Source organism: Melozone crissalis, unplaced genomic scaffold, assembly GCF_028551555.1.
Source record: "Melozone crissalis strain CALT ecotype California unplaced genomic scaffold, PUWL_Pcris_2 ptg000018l_1, whole genome shotgun sequence".
Taxonomy (NCBI): domain Eukaryota; kingdom Metazoa; phylum Chordata; class Aves; order Passeriformes; family Passerellidae; genus Melozone; species Melozone crissalis.
Window position 1 is genome coordinate 10,439,921 of NW_026535796.1, and position 14,322 is coordinate 10,454,242.

At 52.4% G+C, this 14,322-nt stretch overlaps 1 protein-coding gene across 2 annotated transcripts in view; it reads right to left on the minus strand.

The window, feature by feature from the left end:
- The window catches only part of LSP1 (lymphocyte specific protein 1), a 47,288-nt gene that overhangs the window by 25,487 nt on the left and 7,479 nt on the right, over positions 1–14,322 (minus strand). Inside the window, exon 1 of one of the 2 annotated variants that reach the window (XM_054275678.1) lies at positions 10,024–10,128. The exons of the other annotated variant lie outside the window; for it this stretch is intronic. Within the exon in view, the coding sequence (XP_054131653.1) occupies positions 10,024–10,082 (59 nt within the window). The 5' untranslated portion in view covers positions 10,083–10,128. Of the gene's footprint in view, positions 1–10,023; positions 10,129–14,322 lie in introns of those variants that run through there. 2 annotated transcript variants of the gene reach the window in all.

The window sequence follows — 14,322 nt, forward strand, 5'->3', positions numbered from 1 at the left end:
TGGGATGTGCCTCAGACACTCTGAGCATCCTGGGGGGGGGCTGTGATGCTGGGAACACCATGCCTCTGCTCAGCAAAAAGGGCTGCGGATAAAGCCCCCACGGATTCAAAGATACCAGCACACTCCAGCAAACACCTAAACTGAATTTATTTTCAGATTCTGAGCTCTCTGTCATGCTCAAACAGGCTGGTAGGGGAGGGAGGTTTAATAAGTGATGCGTTGGGGTTCAGTTATCATACTGACAAGCAGAGGAAAAAGGATGATTACTTTTGGACTGACCGAGCAGCACAAATATTTGTCTTTAGTGAAAAACAAACAAAACAAAATGAAGCAAAAAAACACAAGCGAATGAGAAATTAAGCCTTGCCAAAGTCCTTGTGTTTGGGTCAGCTACAGGGGTTTGTTGGACCCCAGACAAAATGTGCAATTTCAATTTGGACAGGCACAAGTGTGAGCAGGGGGTCAGCTGTTAAATTGCCTTTCGAAGCAAAAAGGTGGAAAGATTTAATTTCCAAATGGTTCCATTTACTAAAACGGGGCCACGGTCTCCCATTTGCTCTAATTGTTCACAACTACATTCAGTAACTCAGCGTGCTCAGCCCACAGTGGTATTTCACAACCGTCTTTCCCAATCCTAGAAATAATTACCCAGTGCTTCAGGATCAGGCTGATCCCACGGATCTTCACCTCCAGCCAGCACTGCCCCAGGTTGGTCCCAGGCTGGGGAGGTTTGGGGAAGAAGCAGACTCATAGCTGCCAGTGGGACCAAGAGTTCTCAACTTCATTTCACCCATCACAGGGTGGGGAAATGGAAAGCAAGACTTGAAGCTTGAGGAGCTGCAAGATGAGCTACAGCATGCTACAGTCCTGAATCCAGCCATCTGCCTTTATAAAATCCCTCCATAGAGGGATTTTCATGCAATGTGAAGGAAATTCATCCCCTTAAACAGACTTTAGTGTGACTGGAGAAGGGAGGAGAAAAGGCAGAGAGACCTCAGTGGCCCCAGCAGCCCAGAGCTGTGGCAAGATTTGCTCCAGCAAGATCTCATCACAGGGCTGGGTCATTTCTCTTACACGATCCCTACATCTCTGCCAACAGCTTTTGGACATCTTGGTTGAGCCAAACACGCTTTGTGGAATGGGCTCCTCTCTTCCTGAGGGCATCCTGCAGGTGTGAGGATGAGCTGAAAGCACCTTGGTTCAGCTGTGCCCACAGGGACACTGCCCTCCAAGCATTTGGCATGCTTAGATTTCTGCTCTGACCCTGCTGCCTGTTTCACATCCAGCTCCTGACCTCACCTCCCTCCGGACCCCCAGCCACGGGAGGGGCTTTATTTCTGTTTGCACCACAGAACATCTCTTCCTGCATCACAGCAGCACAGGCACCCACACTGTGGCTGCCCTGCTCCACAGGGCCACAAACGCCCGCTCCAGACAAGCCAGCATGGCTGGGAAGGTCACGTTTCCTTTGGGCAATTCCTCACCGGCACTTGAGGAGATTTTAATATTCAGGCAAGGGAAATTTCTGGCAGCAGATGAGCTGTGTTTAAGGGAAACTCTGCAGACTCGAGGAGTCTTTTGCATGGTTGACGGCTCAAAGGAAGCTTTGCTGGCCCAAACCCAACCTTCAGCACTAAAGCTAATTCCAGAAAGGAAAATCAAATGCCTCCCAGAGGCTTTGCAGAGCTGCGCCAGAAAAATCAGGAACCCTCTACCAACCCACTGGACATTCCTGGCTCCTGAGCTCACCAGGGTACCAGGCCAGGAGTGTGTTGGCTTTGGTTGCCACCTCTGTTGGGTAGGTTCCCCCACAAAGCCAGGGCACAAGAGGAAAGAGGTTTGGGGAACAGGATGTAGGAGGAGCCAGGTACAACCCCAGAAGATACATTACCCCATCACCTGTGAAAAACCCAGTGTCCAGCACAGCTGGATATATCCCCTGGGAACTGCATGAATTAGAGGAGAACTGGGCAGGGCGGCCATCCCATTTCCTCTCTGTTGAGCTTTGGGAAAGGGACATGCCAGAACCAATGCAAGGGACCTTCCCCTTCCATGCAGCCTGCATTGCCCTGTCACAGTGCCAGATAACGCATCAGTGCAGAACATGGCCTAGGAGCATCTGCAAGTTCCTCTGCTGCTGAGCAGAGCGGCCAGGCTTTATTTCATATTGCATTTATCACACGTTTAGAAAGGGCCCTGACTGCTGGCAGGAGACGTGCAGCTCACCCTGTCACACGAAAGGGAAGAGGACACCCTCTGAAGGCTACAACTCCCTCACCCACTTGACCTTCTGCCAACAAATTAATCACTTATTAGTGGCATATAATGGCTCTGTGTGATGTGACTGAGTCAAGTATGCTGAAATACAGATAAAGCCTCCACTCATGTCATTCAGGACCACTGGTGTCAGGCCACCACAGAAGTCATGGGTTTCCATGCCTTAGGAGTAACGTGGCTGGACAGCAAAGATTACAGCTGGGTCATCATCCCTCTGAATAAGGAACAGCGTGAGGACAGCAGTACAATACAGGGAGACTGAGAAAAGAAATAAAATCAAGGATTATTATGTCACATCCTGAAGTTTATTTCAGCCTCGCCTCGGGAGAGTTATTCTAGCTCTGAAACAGCAGCGTGTCAGTCAAAGGCAGCCAGAGATACTCCACAAGCCTCTCCCTCCCATACATTCATGTAATTCCTCAGCTGCATTGCTCCGTTCAGAGCCCAGGCTACAGAGTTTGAACAAGAAGGGGGGCAGGGGGAGAGGCAAAAATGCATCCCTGTGCTTCACCCTCAGCCTTGTTCTCATACCAAGCTTCCCCACCCCACACGTAGCTGTGCAGTCTTGGCCATGCCTCCCCATTTCTCCTATAAATCACAGGTCACCTCCAGGATGTGAACAGCAGGATGGAGCTGCTTCACACCCAGGAGTGGCCACAGAGCCCATCTCCACCTCCTGCTAGAACTGGGGCTGTGGAGAGGCAGCACGTATGGGGTGATAAGGACACACCAAGGCAGCTGAACAGAACACGATACATCCCAAACTTCCATCTAACAGAAATAGAAGGAAAACCACATTTAGCATCACAGAGACCTATATCCCTTTTAAAAATAAAAGCAACTCTTCTTTTTTTAAACAGATCTTGGATTTCCTCTGCCCAAGCACATCCCTTTTTTGCCCTGAGAAGGATGTGCAGATGGACAGCCACACATACATGTGCCACATATAAAACTCTGCCTAGTTTAGCCTTCATTAAATCCCCTGCAAAGATTGACCTCTCACTGTGGCATGACAGGCAGGGAAAGCCCCAGGATGGTAATTTACTGCTTCCACAAGCAAAACAAGACACACTTGAGAAAGCTGGTGGCAAATGGCAGGAGCAGACCCTGGAGGAGAGATGAAAGCAGGGCTGCTCCTTCATCATGAGCTTCATCTGTCCCCTCCTGCCACTCCCAGGACTGTGGCTCCAACAGGGTGCATGGAATGCTCCATGCTTCCAGACACCACAGGTGATGCACAACCCCTCACAGAGGCACCAGGCAACCAGGGGGAACAACTGTTTCTTTTTATTATTATTGATTTTAATCATGGCAGACAGAACCCAAACGAATCGGCTCCAAGATGATGAATTGCACCCTCAGGACCGCGGGTCCTTAGCACATAGATAGGCTGGTGCAGTCGGGTATCAGCATCACCGGCCAGGAATTTGGCAGGGGGAGGAAAGGGCTGGAGCCTGAGCCCTCCCAGCCCTCCACTGCATTCAGTAGGTGTGACAAACCAGTGCTGGGTACGACCTCGAACCACGGCCCTTTCTCACGGTCTCTCCATCTCAGCCCGAAGGTTCAAGGAATTTGAGGGTTTTTTCTACAGGGCAGGAAGTCTGGCCTCTGTTTTTGCAAGGGAGAAGCATGTCAGAGGAGAAAATAGACTTGCCAAAGAGATGCTGACTGCCTTACCCTGCTTTTGTATTTTATCTTTCTCCTCCTTAAGAGGGAAGCAAGACTCCACAGCCTCCCTTCCTCGGCTACAGTCAGCCAGCATCCTTCTTGACACACTCCTGCTGGAGAACAAGTCTGAGCCTAGAGAGGTGAGCAATTGCCTTATCCCTGCTGCTTCGAGCCGGGATTAAGAGCAGGATTTGTATCAGCGTGGTGTTTTACAGCACAGCTGGCTGGGCCCTCCCTTGGCAGCCCCGGGGCGAGGCGGTGTCTGTCCCCACTGTCCCCAGCAGCAGGAGGCAGTCTGCTGTCTGAGCAGGGACAGGAGGCCGTGAGAACGCGGCTGCTCCATCCCTGGGACAGCTGAGATCTCCTCCTCCATGGCCATCACTGAGAGCTGAGCTGCAGCAGGAACCAGAGCAGCAGCAAGCCCTCGCTCCCTGCTGCACCAGGACAGAGTATCTTCATGAGGAAAAGAGTCTTTGCCCCAAAATACTGATCCCAAAATCCTGTGTTTGAGGGCATGGCACCCCAGCTTCTTGCACTTGGCAGCCCCAGCTGCCCTTTGCCCAGCACAGAGCTGAGGGATGGTGCTGATGCTATTTGATGCTCCATTGGAAGAGTTAGAAATGGAGCAAGAAGGAGAAATCAAAAAAAATCTGGAAGCTGAAAATTAGTTTCTAGATACCATCCCAGCTGGTGTCTCAGGCCTCAGCTTCTCCAACCAGTGCCCCTTCTAGCTGAGCCATGCTCAGATACACATGGTGGTCCTTCTCCACACCATCAGAGGATGCCAATGACCTGTGGTTGCAGCCCTGATGGGCTCAAAGGCTCACTACAGCTTCCCAAAATTTCCATGGGCTCAAAGTTCAGGCCCTGAACATCCAATTACTTGAGAGCAGGTAAAAATCTGGGTCAGGCCAGGCTAAAGCAAACAAAACCCATGCACCGGTTTCTGGGAAAGGTCAATGGTAGACGCAGTTCTGACAAAACAAACCCCAGGGCTGGAAAAAATCTGGGAATGGATCCACAGAGTGCTCAGAGGGGACAGATGAGCTGCTTCAACCAGAGGGAAAGGATGAGCTGTTATCCTTGGGGTGAAAGCTGAGGGTGGGCACCCCACAAGGCACCCAGGGAGGGACCAACCCACCACACACTGTCTTAGCCCTTACCCTCACCCTGCCCCACAGCTCAGCTGGGCTGCAAACCCCCACGCTCCTCCTGGATGCAGAATATGGTGGCATCACCCTGCGAGCAGCTGGCACCACAGAAGGCACCCTGGGATGTGGAAATCCCCCAGGCACGCCATCAGTCAGGCCCAAAGGGCTCTCCTGGATGCTCCTCCCTGCCAGCAGCCTCTGCTCATGTCTCCCTTTCCATCTGCCCTCCGCTTGTGGGGTCCACCAAGGTGCCCATCTGTTCTCCCCAGGCCATGCCAATGTGGCACAGAGGGATAAAAAAATGAATGCCACCAATAAAAACACCAAAATAGGGAAGACTCAAGAAGGGAAGCACCACAGGCTCCTCATGACACACTGAGGCAGCACAGCAAAGCATGAATCACACTGGTGAAGGCCCTGTGTCCCCTGGTGTCCCCATGCAGGTATCCCTCCCTCCTCTTCCCACACAATTTCTCTAATGGCTCTTTCCTACATGTTTCAGTTTCCTCATCTTCCCCTAAAGAGCAGCCCCACTTCTCCACAGCAAGAATTCCTTGTTCCCTACACCTCTCTGGGAGCCAGGGAGTTGAAGCAAAGCGGTGCTGCAGTAGCCCCTGGAGGCAGGAGCTATCTCCCAGGCAACAAACTGTGCCCAGACCATGTCCTGGCATCGACCACACACTCCCCCACCCCACATAAATGTTCTTCCCCTTCAAAGCTCCATCCAGCCCTCCCATGTGCTTCCAGCTCCTTGTTCCCAGCTCAGCACTCAGGAGGTCAAGACAAAAATACTGGAGTAGCATCTTCCCTGCTGAGACACATCCTGGCAAGCTTTGGGAAACGTCGAATGCAGGCAGAGAGGAAAGCATCCTGCAGAGCTGGGCAGAGCCCCCATATCCTGATCAAACTAAATATCACACTCATGACACGCACCAAAATCCAAGTTCAGGGAATTTTAAAGCTACCATAGTGCTGAGGAACTCCAGGCATCACCAAGAGCATTGCTTGGAAATGCAGTAATGTGTTGTAAGGAGTAAGAAAGGGCCCTGCAGCAGCTCATGGGTGTCAGGACATGAGTGCTGGAGGTGGCAAGCATCTCATCACATACAGCAGGCCAAAACACAGCACTGTGCAAGATTCATTTCAGATCTCACATTCTGGCTTCCCATGTTAATGACTCCACAGAAGATAACAAAGCAAAAATCCCATCCTACAGAGTAAATAATTAGCTCTATCCCATGATCACATTTTCAGACTTGTTTTCTTCCCCTGAGCTTTTTCATCCTCAAGATTCAGCCCCCTTTTCCCACAGGATTATTTGTACTTCAAGCTCCATGGCATTGCAAAGACATACAATTAGAGACATTGGTTATTATAGAGAGTTGGAGCAGCCATGCCCTGGAGCCCCTGCTCTGAACCAGGTTGTGCTGGGAAGCAAAGGGGTGTTGTAGCATGTAAGAACACTGTCCCTTTTCCCCAAGAACAAATCACAGCTCGCTTCCTACTGGCACCCCAGATTCAGCCACATGCTGCCACCTCCCTGCCCTGGCAATTATACTCTGAGAGAAAGGTTCAAAGATTAAAGAGACAAGAGCAGCAGTGCTCCCAACTCACATCCATATGCCCACACACCCCATCCCAGGGCAGCACATCCCAGCCAGGCACCCAGAGCCCAGAGATGGGGACACCACTGCAGCAAGCCACCACAGCACCCAGTGGGAGCAGTGTCAACCACAAGGCCCAATAATCCAGTTCCAAGGAGCAGCACAGCTGCTTCACAGAGAGAATGACTTGTAGGTTAATTAAACAGCCATATTCTTTTGTGAAACACTTCAGGCTCGATAAATAGAGGGAGACTAAATTCCAGCAGGAGCAGATAATGAGCTGAATGAATCGACATGACAGGTGCTGGATCCCTATCTTATTTATAGGAATTCATTAAAAGGATAAGGAGAAAGAGATCGTGATAACAAGATAAAGTGGCTCATGTTTGGAGAGGACTTTAAAAAAACACAAAACCTTGTGGGCGTGTGAGGGATCATCGCTGTAAGCGTGCTACAAAGGGAGAAATATTTCCCCAGTGATGTCCTGATAGAGAAACTATGCTGGACAAGGGGAGTGCCTGGGCACACAGGCCAAAGCAGAGAAGGTAGATAGCCCTGCAATTGCCCATTCTTCTCATACCTTTCCCAGGCAATTACTGAGCCACTCGTGCTCTGCAGTTGCAAGGCCTCACCCTGGGCCCTTTTCAGCCTCCAGCTTTTCAGATGTTCAACGGAACTTCCCTGCCTGCACCTTCTGCAAAGCCACTGGGGAAGAAGGAGGGCTAACTTTTCCAGCCCACCTCCTGGCTGGGCAAGGTGAAAGATGTTTCCTTGAGCACTGGCTCAGTGCTTCAGCCTCCAGGTGTCTCCAAGGTGCCCTAGGGATCCCAAGCACACCAAACCACGCCAGAGCACCACGTGCATTAAGCCTGTCAGCAGTCAGTGGAAAAGCCATTTATTGCAAATCTGACTCCTGGGACCGATATGCAGGTGATGCTCCACCCATGGGGCCTTTGTCTGAAATGCTGGGGTTTTGTATCAAGCACAAGGAAGGATGCTTAAAGCATTGGGACTCAGCTCTTCATCCCCAAATCCACAAGACTTACACTGGTTTCAGCTCAGGAACCCTTAACCCAGCTGTTGGGTAGCTGGCCAGCAGCTCCTGTAGCTGAGCAATGCTCAGAGAAGGTAATTCCCTGGTTATCCCTGCTGTTGCCCTGCAGCAGGAGCAGCCAGGTAAATCCTGACACCACAGTGATCTCCCCAGGGCTCGTGGTTATGGCTCTGAGCTGCTGGTTCCACTGTGTGCTCCAGCTCTCCAAAGCACCCGGACACCCCAGAGGAGCCCAGCACTACACAGTGTAACCACTCTGCTGCAGTCACCTTGGGACAGAAAAAAGCAGAGCACAGCAATCTTGACAGCAACATATCCTCAAGGCAGGAGCCTCCAGCCATTCACTAAAGGAGCTCCTTCCTTCCTGCAGCCAAGCTGGCAGGACTTGCAGAGCCAGCCCCACAGCTGATCTCTGGAACTCCAGGAGAAACTGCTCCAGGAGAAAAATACAGCTGCAAAATGAGCTATGGTGTGTATGGAGCAGACCCTGTCTGCTCCACTGCTGAATCCTGTGAGCATAAGTGAGGCTTTTTGTGTGCAAACCATGGAAATCCCTCACAACCCACTCCACGCCTCATCTGTAAGCAGGACTGGGAAACACAGCCACAAAGCTAAACCTCAATCAATTAAGTGTAATAACCCTACTCAGGAAACATGTCACCTTGTAAAAAAGTCCCTGTGAGTCTCTGGGACACCAAAAGTCCCTTATCCAAAGCAGGAGGAACTTGGAAATGTCACTCAGGATGGAAAACACCCCTGGTTTAGGCTGTGCTGAGAACAGTCCTTTGGACACCCCTTTTCTCTGAATGAAGCACATGTGCTTCCCCTTGCTCCCCCCATCTGTCACCCTGCACAATAAATTGCTACCCAGCTGTAAGCAGGCGATCCCCACCCCAGTTCATTTCCCTGGCCCTCCTCAGTACCAGCTGGCCCCAAATCTGAGCTCATCCCTGCCTTTGCACACCCCAGAGGTTTCCCTACCCCTCGCAAGCTGCTGACAAAGCCGTGCTCTGGAACACGGATGTGTAACTCAGATCCCATCCCCTGGGCTGAGACCAGGGAATGGGTCCAACAGGCCAAACAAAGGATGAACCGAGAGGAGTCAGCTCCTCCTGCCCATTTTCCACCCCAGGGGCCTGTGCAACCAGGGGGAGCTTCCCAGCCAACTTCCCTGGGTCCAGAAGGGCAGCAGTGGCCAGGACTAGATGGGCTGTAGGTGCCCATTTCCCTTCCAAGGCAAGAAACTTAATGGGAGATGAGGTTTAGAGGCTGCATTGCCAGTCGAGGAGATCCCAAACTGACTGGAAAATGCCAGGTGAAATACACCCCACCATGACATCCTCCACCTCCCAGCTGGAGACCAGCACTCACAGTGAGCACAAGGGAGCCAAGAGGCACCCGAGATGCAGAATGTGAGTCCAGCACTGCCTGATCCCACCTCTCACCCATCCATCTGCCCAGCTAAACGTGAAAAGGTGGGAAGTGCCTCTCTTCAGCCCAGTCAGGGCCATCAGAGCGGCACACCACCATCATCCAGAGGTGGATCCCAGAGACCCACGGAGGGAAGCAGCGATTCCAGCCCCCGGGGAAGGGCACAGTGACCGCATGGCAGGGAATCTCAAAGCCAGCAGACAATGTAGCCGTCCTGCCGGGCTCAGCGCCGCTGACAAACGGGAAAAGCCCAAGTGAGCCATCCACCTCCCTGCCCTGGCAATTATACTCCGAGAGAAAGGTTCAAAGCACTATTGTGATCAATTAAATCGAAAAAAAGAGCGGTGTCAGCTCGCAGCCCTGGGAGGATCCAGCCCCGTACTGATGTCTGAATTAAAAACGAGCATCACAGCGTGCACAGCGTACAGTTCCTGCGGGGAAAAAAGGAAAACCCTTTTTCTAGGCAGAAGCGTTCGGCACTCGGGAGACACAAAAAGCCACGTACTGAGACATGCCTCGCAGGGAGAGGGGAAGCAGCGGCTCAGGTGAGTGTCACAGTGCAGTTGTGCTCAGTTATTTCAGTCGGGAGCTCCTGGAAAAGCCATCAGTAAGTTCAAATCTGCTTTTCTCATACAGCTTTAGGGGAGGAGAGGGAGGGTTATCTATTATCCTTCCTTCCAATGCATGGGGTCTGCTGGAGAACCAGGGTAAGGAGGAAATCCCGCCGATTTAGAGGGACCCGAGGATGGTCGGCGTGGAAGACGCTCCCTTTCCCCACCGCGCCCCTGGGCACATCCCGCGGGAGCCGGGGCGGGTGCCCGGGCAGGTGTGCGCTCACCTGATGAGGTTCTGCAGGCCCTGCTTGCTGGAGTTGCGCCGGAGGATCGCGCTGGTCATGGTGGCGGCGCACGGCGGGCAGGGTCCCGCTGCCGCCCCCTCCCCTCCCCGCCCCGCGCAGCAGGAGCCGGCACTGCGCGCTCCGCGGCCCCTCGCCGCCTCCAGGAAGTTCTGCAGCTGGTTTCCTTTTGTTTCTGCTCGCCCCCCCCTGCTCCACACCCCCGGCTTGCCTCCTCCACCTCTCTACCTCCTCCTCCCCCTCCGCCTCGTGGAAGCGCCACGGGAGAATCTCTGGGGGCGCAGCACAAAGCCCGGCGCTCCCCGCTCCCCTGCCAGGGGGATTCTCTCCTGCCTCTAACTCCGCTCTCCCTCCTTCATCTTCTCCAGCCCCCTCCTCTCCCCCGCCCTTTCTTTTTCTTTTTTTTTCCCTTCTGTTTTTTCGCACTTTTACCACTGTTTTTCTGATTACACAAAGCACCTAGGGAGCAGACATCCAGGTTGGCGACTTGCTCTCGACGGGCTGTAAATCACTCCCGCTCCATTCACAGCAGAAGCCTTGCGTGAAGGTCTCGCCTCCACACAGTCCCTGCACGTCCGAAGGTGAGCCAAGAGTCACATTAACACGACAGGGGCTTAGCACTGGGAAATGCCACACCAGAGGAAAACGTTCTTCTGGGATGGAGATAGCAGCAAGAATTTGGGGGAAGCCACAGAGCTGCAGCCTCAGGCAGGCAAGCAGCCTGCACCCTGCTTCTGCTCTCAAACATTGCCCCTCACCGAGTCACCAAGTCACCCGTGCCTCAGTTTTCCCAGCCATCAAATCAGGCAAGAGGCAAAAAATTCGGCTAAATCTGGCTTGCCTCCATGAAACACTGATATTTCAGGAGATAAAAGATGTGCAAGAGTGTCTGATGAAGGACTAAGATTGTCACCTGCTAAAACAAAATGCCCATCTGCCACACATTCCGATGGTTGTTCTTCGTGCTGCCTCCTCATGGGAGTAGGCTTGGGAGGAAAAAGCAGAAAAATCTTTCTCCCTGAACTGCATCTCCTGGTCCACGTGTGCTCTTTGGGTGAAAAGAGAACCTCTATTATGCCAAACCAACAGGTGCCTGGACTTGCATCTAGCAAGTTCCAGCCCTGCCTTATACTTGCACATCATGGTGCTCATGGCATGGCCTGCCCATGTTCCCCAAGGAAAGTGGGAATATTCCTCTGGCTGTCTGCAAAATGGGAGCAGTTATGATGGAACCACTCTGCTGAGACCCTCACCTGCCTTCTGCTTTCAGTCCCTCTCTTCTCATTTATACCTTTCCTTTCAATCTCTCCTGCAGAAATGTTTCTTGACACCTGGTAAGCTGAAATGGGGAAGTTGCCCATGAAATACACCAAGAAATCTCAATAAAAAAGGAAGTACCTGCCCTCCCTTCCACTGTCTCTTCATTTCAAAACAGCTTGGTTTTTTTCCCCTGCAGGCATTTAGTAAGCATCACCTAAGTGATTATGAACAACAAAATCCACAAAGCACAGACATTGATGCTGTCCTCACTCTGTGGGCTGCTCAGATGATATCACACTGCATATTTTTCTTTCTAAATTCAGTGAGAAGATGCAAGAGATCCACCACAAAAGTTCTCTTGCCAAAAAAAAAGCTTGTCCCAGCCCTGCAAGTGCTTGCAGGAGTAATTAGATTTAAGCATGTGAGCATTCCTATTGACTTCACCACAATTGGCCAGAGTTGAAATGAAGTGTGCACCTACAGGGTTTTCGTTTTGGAGAGAATCAGCCCAAACCTGCCAGTGACTCCCATGGTCCGAGCCAGGCAAGGAGGAACTTGAAGGAGCCCTGGCAGGCAGAGATGTAGCTCAGCAGCAACTGGGGCTTGAATGAAATCACTGCAAGCATTCCTCATTCAGGCAGAGATGCCAGGCGATCCTCAGGGAGCCGAGGAGGGGCAAGGAGGAAGGCAGCCACTGTCACCCAGACAAGGCAGGAGCCTCCTGGAGGTACCAGCACACTGCTACCTATGGGAGGTGAAGGTCTCTGTGTAAATGGGCAGAGGAAAAGCTGTTATTTCCCCCAGCAAGAGAGCCTTGGCTCCACGCTGGTTTGACTCCCGGAGGATGCCAGCATGAGCTCCTTGTCTTGAAAGCACTTGGCAGACTTCCACCCCAGTTCCAGGACTGGCTGCCTCTCAGAGATGGGGCTTTCAATGAACAGGGCTGACAGAAACCATGCTTGGATGAGGAAATGCAGGACTAGGGAGAGGTCACGACATTAGCTCTTACTGGGCTAAGGTGCTAAGATAATTTGGAAACACCAGAAGTGAGGCAGTGAGGAAGGGGGGTCCTTAACTGCATCAGGCAGCAGGCTGAGCTCTGTGTTGCTCCCAGGGAGAGAAATTCCTGGTACTGAACTCTGCCTGGAAAAATATTTCATGATGGCTGGGCCACCCGACCTCTGGAGAAGGCTTCCTGCCCTTCTCCTGGCTTTCATCTTTGAGAAATATATTAAATATGACAAGAAAACTTTCATCCTTCCTCCAGCATCAGCGGGGTCCTGCAGGACCACGGGAAGAGCAGGGCAGGACCCACAGCTTCCAAGAAGGGGAACGGACAGAGTCACTATCCCCATCTCTGTGGGGCAGGGAGCATTTAAACTCAAAAGCACAGAGGACATGCCCACAGAGAGAGAGCAGTGCAGGAGAGGTCCCACACCACTGCCTTGGAGTGCAGAGGCACCTTGGGCCGCCTCTCCTCTCCTGCCCCTCACTGCCACGTGCATCACTGTGAGTCACACCATGTGTCCAGCAGCAGCAAGGTCAGCATCAGTCCCACAGCTGCTTGGATCCTTTCACAGAAACAAACCCCCTGCTCCCACCAGGAAGTGGGTAGGAGTACAGTGGACACAGGAAGAAAAAAAAAAAGAATTAATTCATCTGTTATTTTTTGGCTCAGTTTAAGCTGGGAGAACCACCATAAATCTCTGCAGCAAAACACCAGCCCAGCAGAGGAACTGGAGCAGCCAGGAGCACGTTGTGTGGCACTGGAGTTCCCCAAAGCTCTTCCCAGCAGCAGGGAAGGCAGAGAAGGTGAAATGCTGTGGGAGAGAGTGGGTCTGCCTCCATCCCTGTGGGAAGGAGGGCTGGAGTCCCAGAGAGATAGGGCTGCACCAGTTCCCGTTAATTACACAATCCTTCTGCTATGTAGCACTAGTTGCAAAATCAGTTGAAGGCTCACACATGGTCAAGGGAAAGGAAAAAAAGAAACAAAAATACCCTAGTCCTGCTAAATACAGCTCAAGCATTTCTCTCCAATACTGCTGGGATGTCAGCCACTGTCAGCACCAAAGCACAGTCGCTGCAAGGGCCAGTCCTTTACAAGTGCCACCGTCTGCCAGCATGGTTCCCAGAGGCCCGTGCCTGCATGGCAGTGGTGGGATCCCACCCCAGAAGATGTTCTCATAGGGACCGCCTCACATCTCCAGCAAGGACTAAGAGCCCCATCTCAGACCCTGTGCCTCCACCAGCAGCCCCCAGGCAATGGAATAGATGGGGGATGGTCTCTGGTTTTCCTTTTAAATGATGCATCTTTCCCTCTGCCACTATCCCACAGCTCTCCCCCTGTCCTGACATCCCAGCAGCCTCTCCTCACCAGGCACATGCCTCCACCACTTGGAAACCAGCCTGGCAGGCATCAGCACTTGCCCAGCTGCCCCCCAGGAGCCCCAGTTGAGGGGAAAGGGCGCCTCACTGGAACCTCAGCTGCACAGATGGTGTGGTTTACACGTTGGCCTGCAGGGAAGGGTTTGCCCACCTCTCCTTCACCCTGAACTCCCACTTAACCCACTCCACCTAACTCTGCCAGCACTCACTTTCAGGCAGCCAAATACAGAGACCAAGAGAGGCAAACAAGAGATAATGCTGAGGAGCTAGCAGGCCCAGCAGCCAAAAGCAGCACATTGTCTCCTTCCCCCCAGAGCAGCTCTTTGCAAGCACCACAGTGTGCTGCCAGGAGGGCAGGGCGCCCCACCTCTGCAATCAGCTCAGGGCGCAGGGCAAGGAGTCCAGTGCTCCCCTGCAAACCTTCCTCTGTCCTGGCATGAGTCAGGAGAGGGTATTCCCAAGGCAATGCACGACCCCATGGGTTCAGGAAGGGGGTGCTGTAGGCAGGAGCCAGCTCTGTTGGCTCAGAGTTGTTGCCAGGCCGATGTGCTCAGAGGAGCACCATGAGAAACATGTATAACTGTGGGTCTAAACAGCCAACAAACACTGTGTCATACTAAGTCTGAAATATTTGGC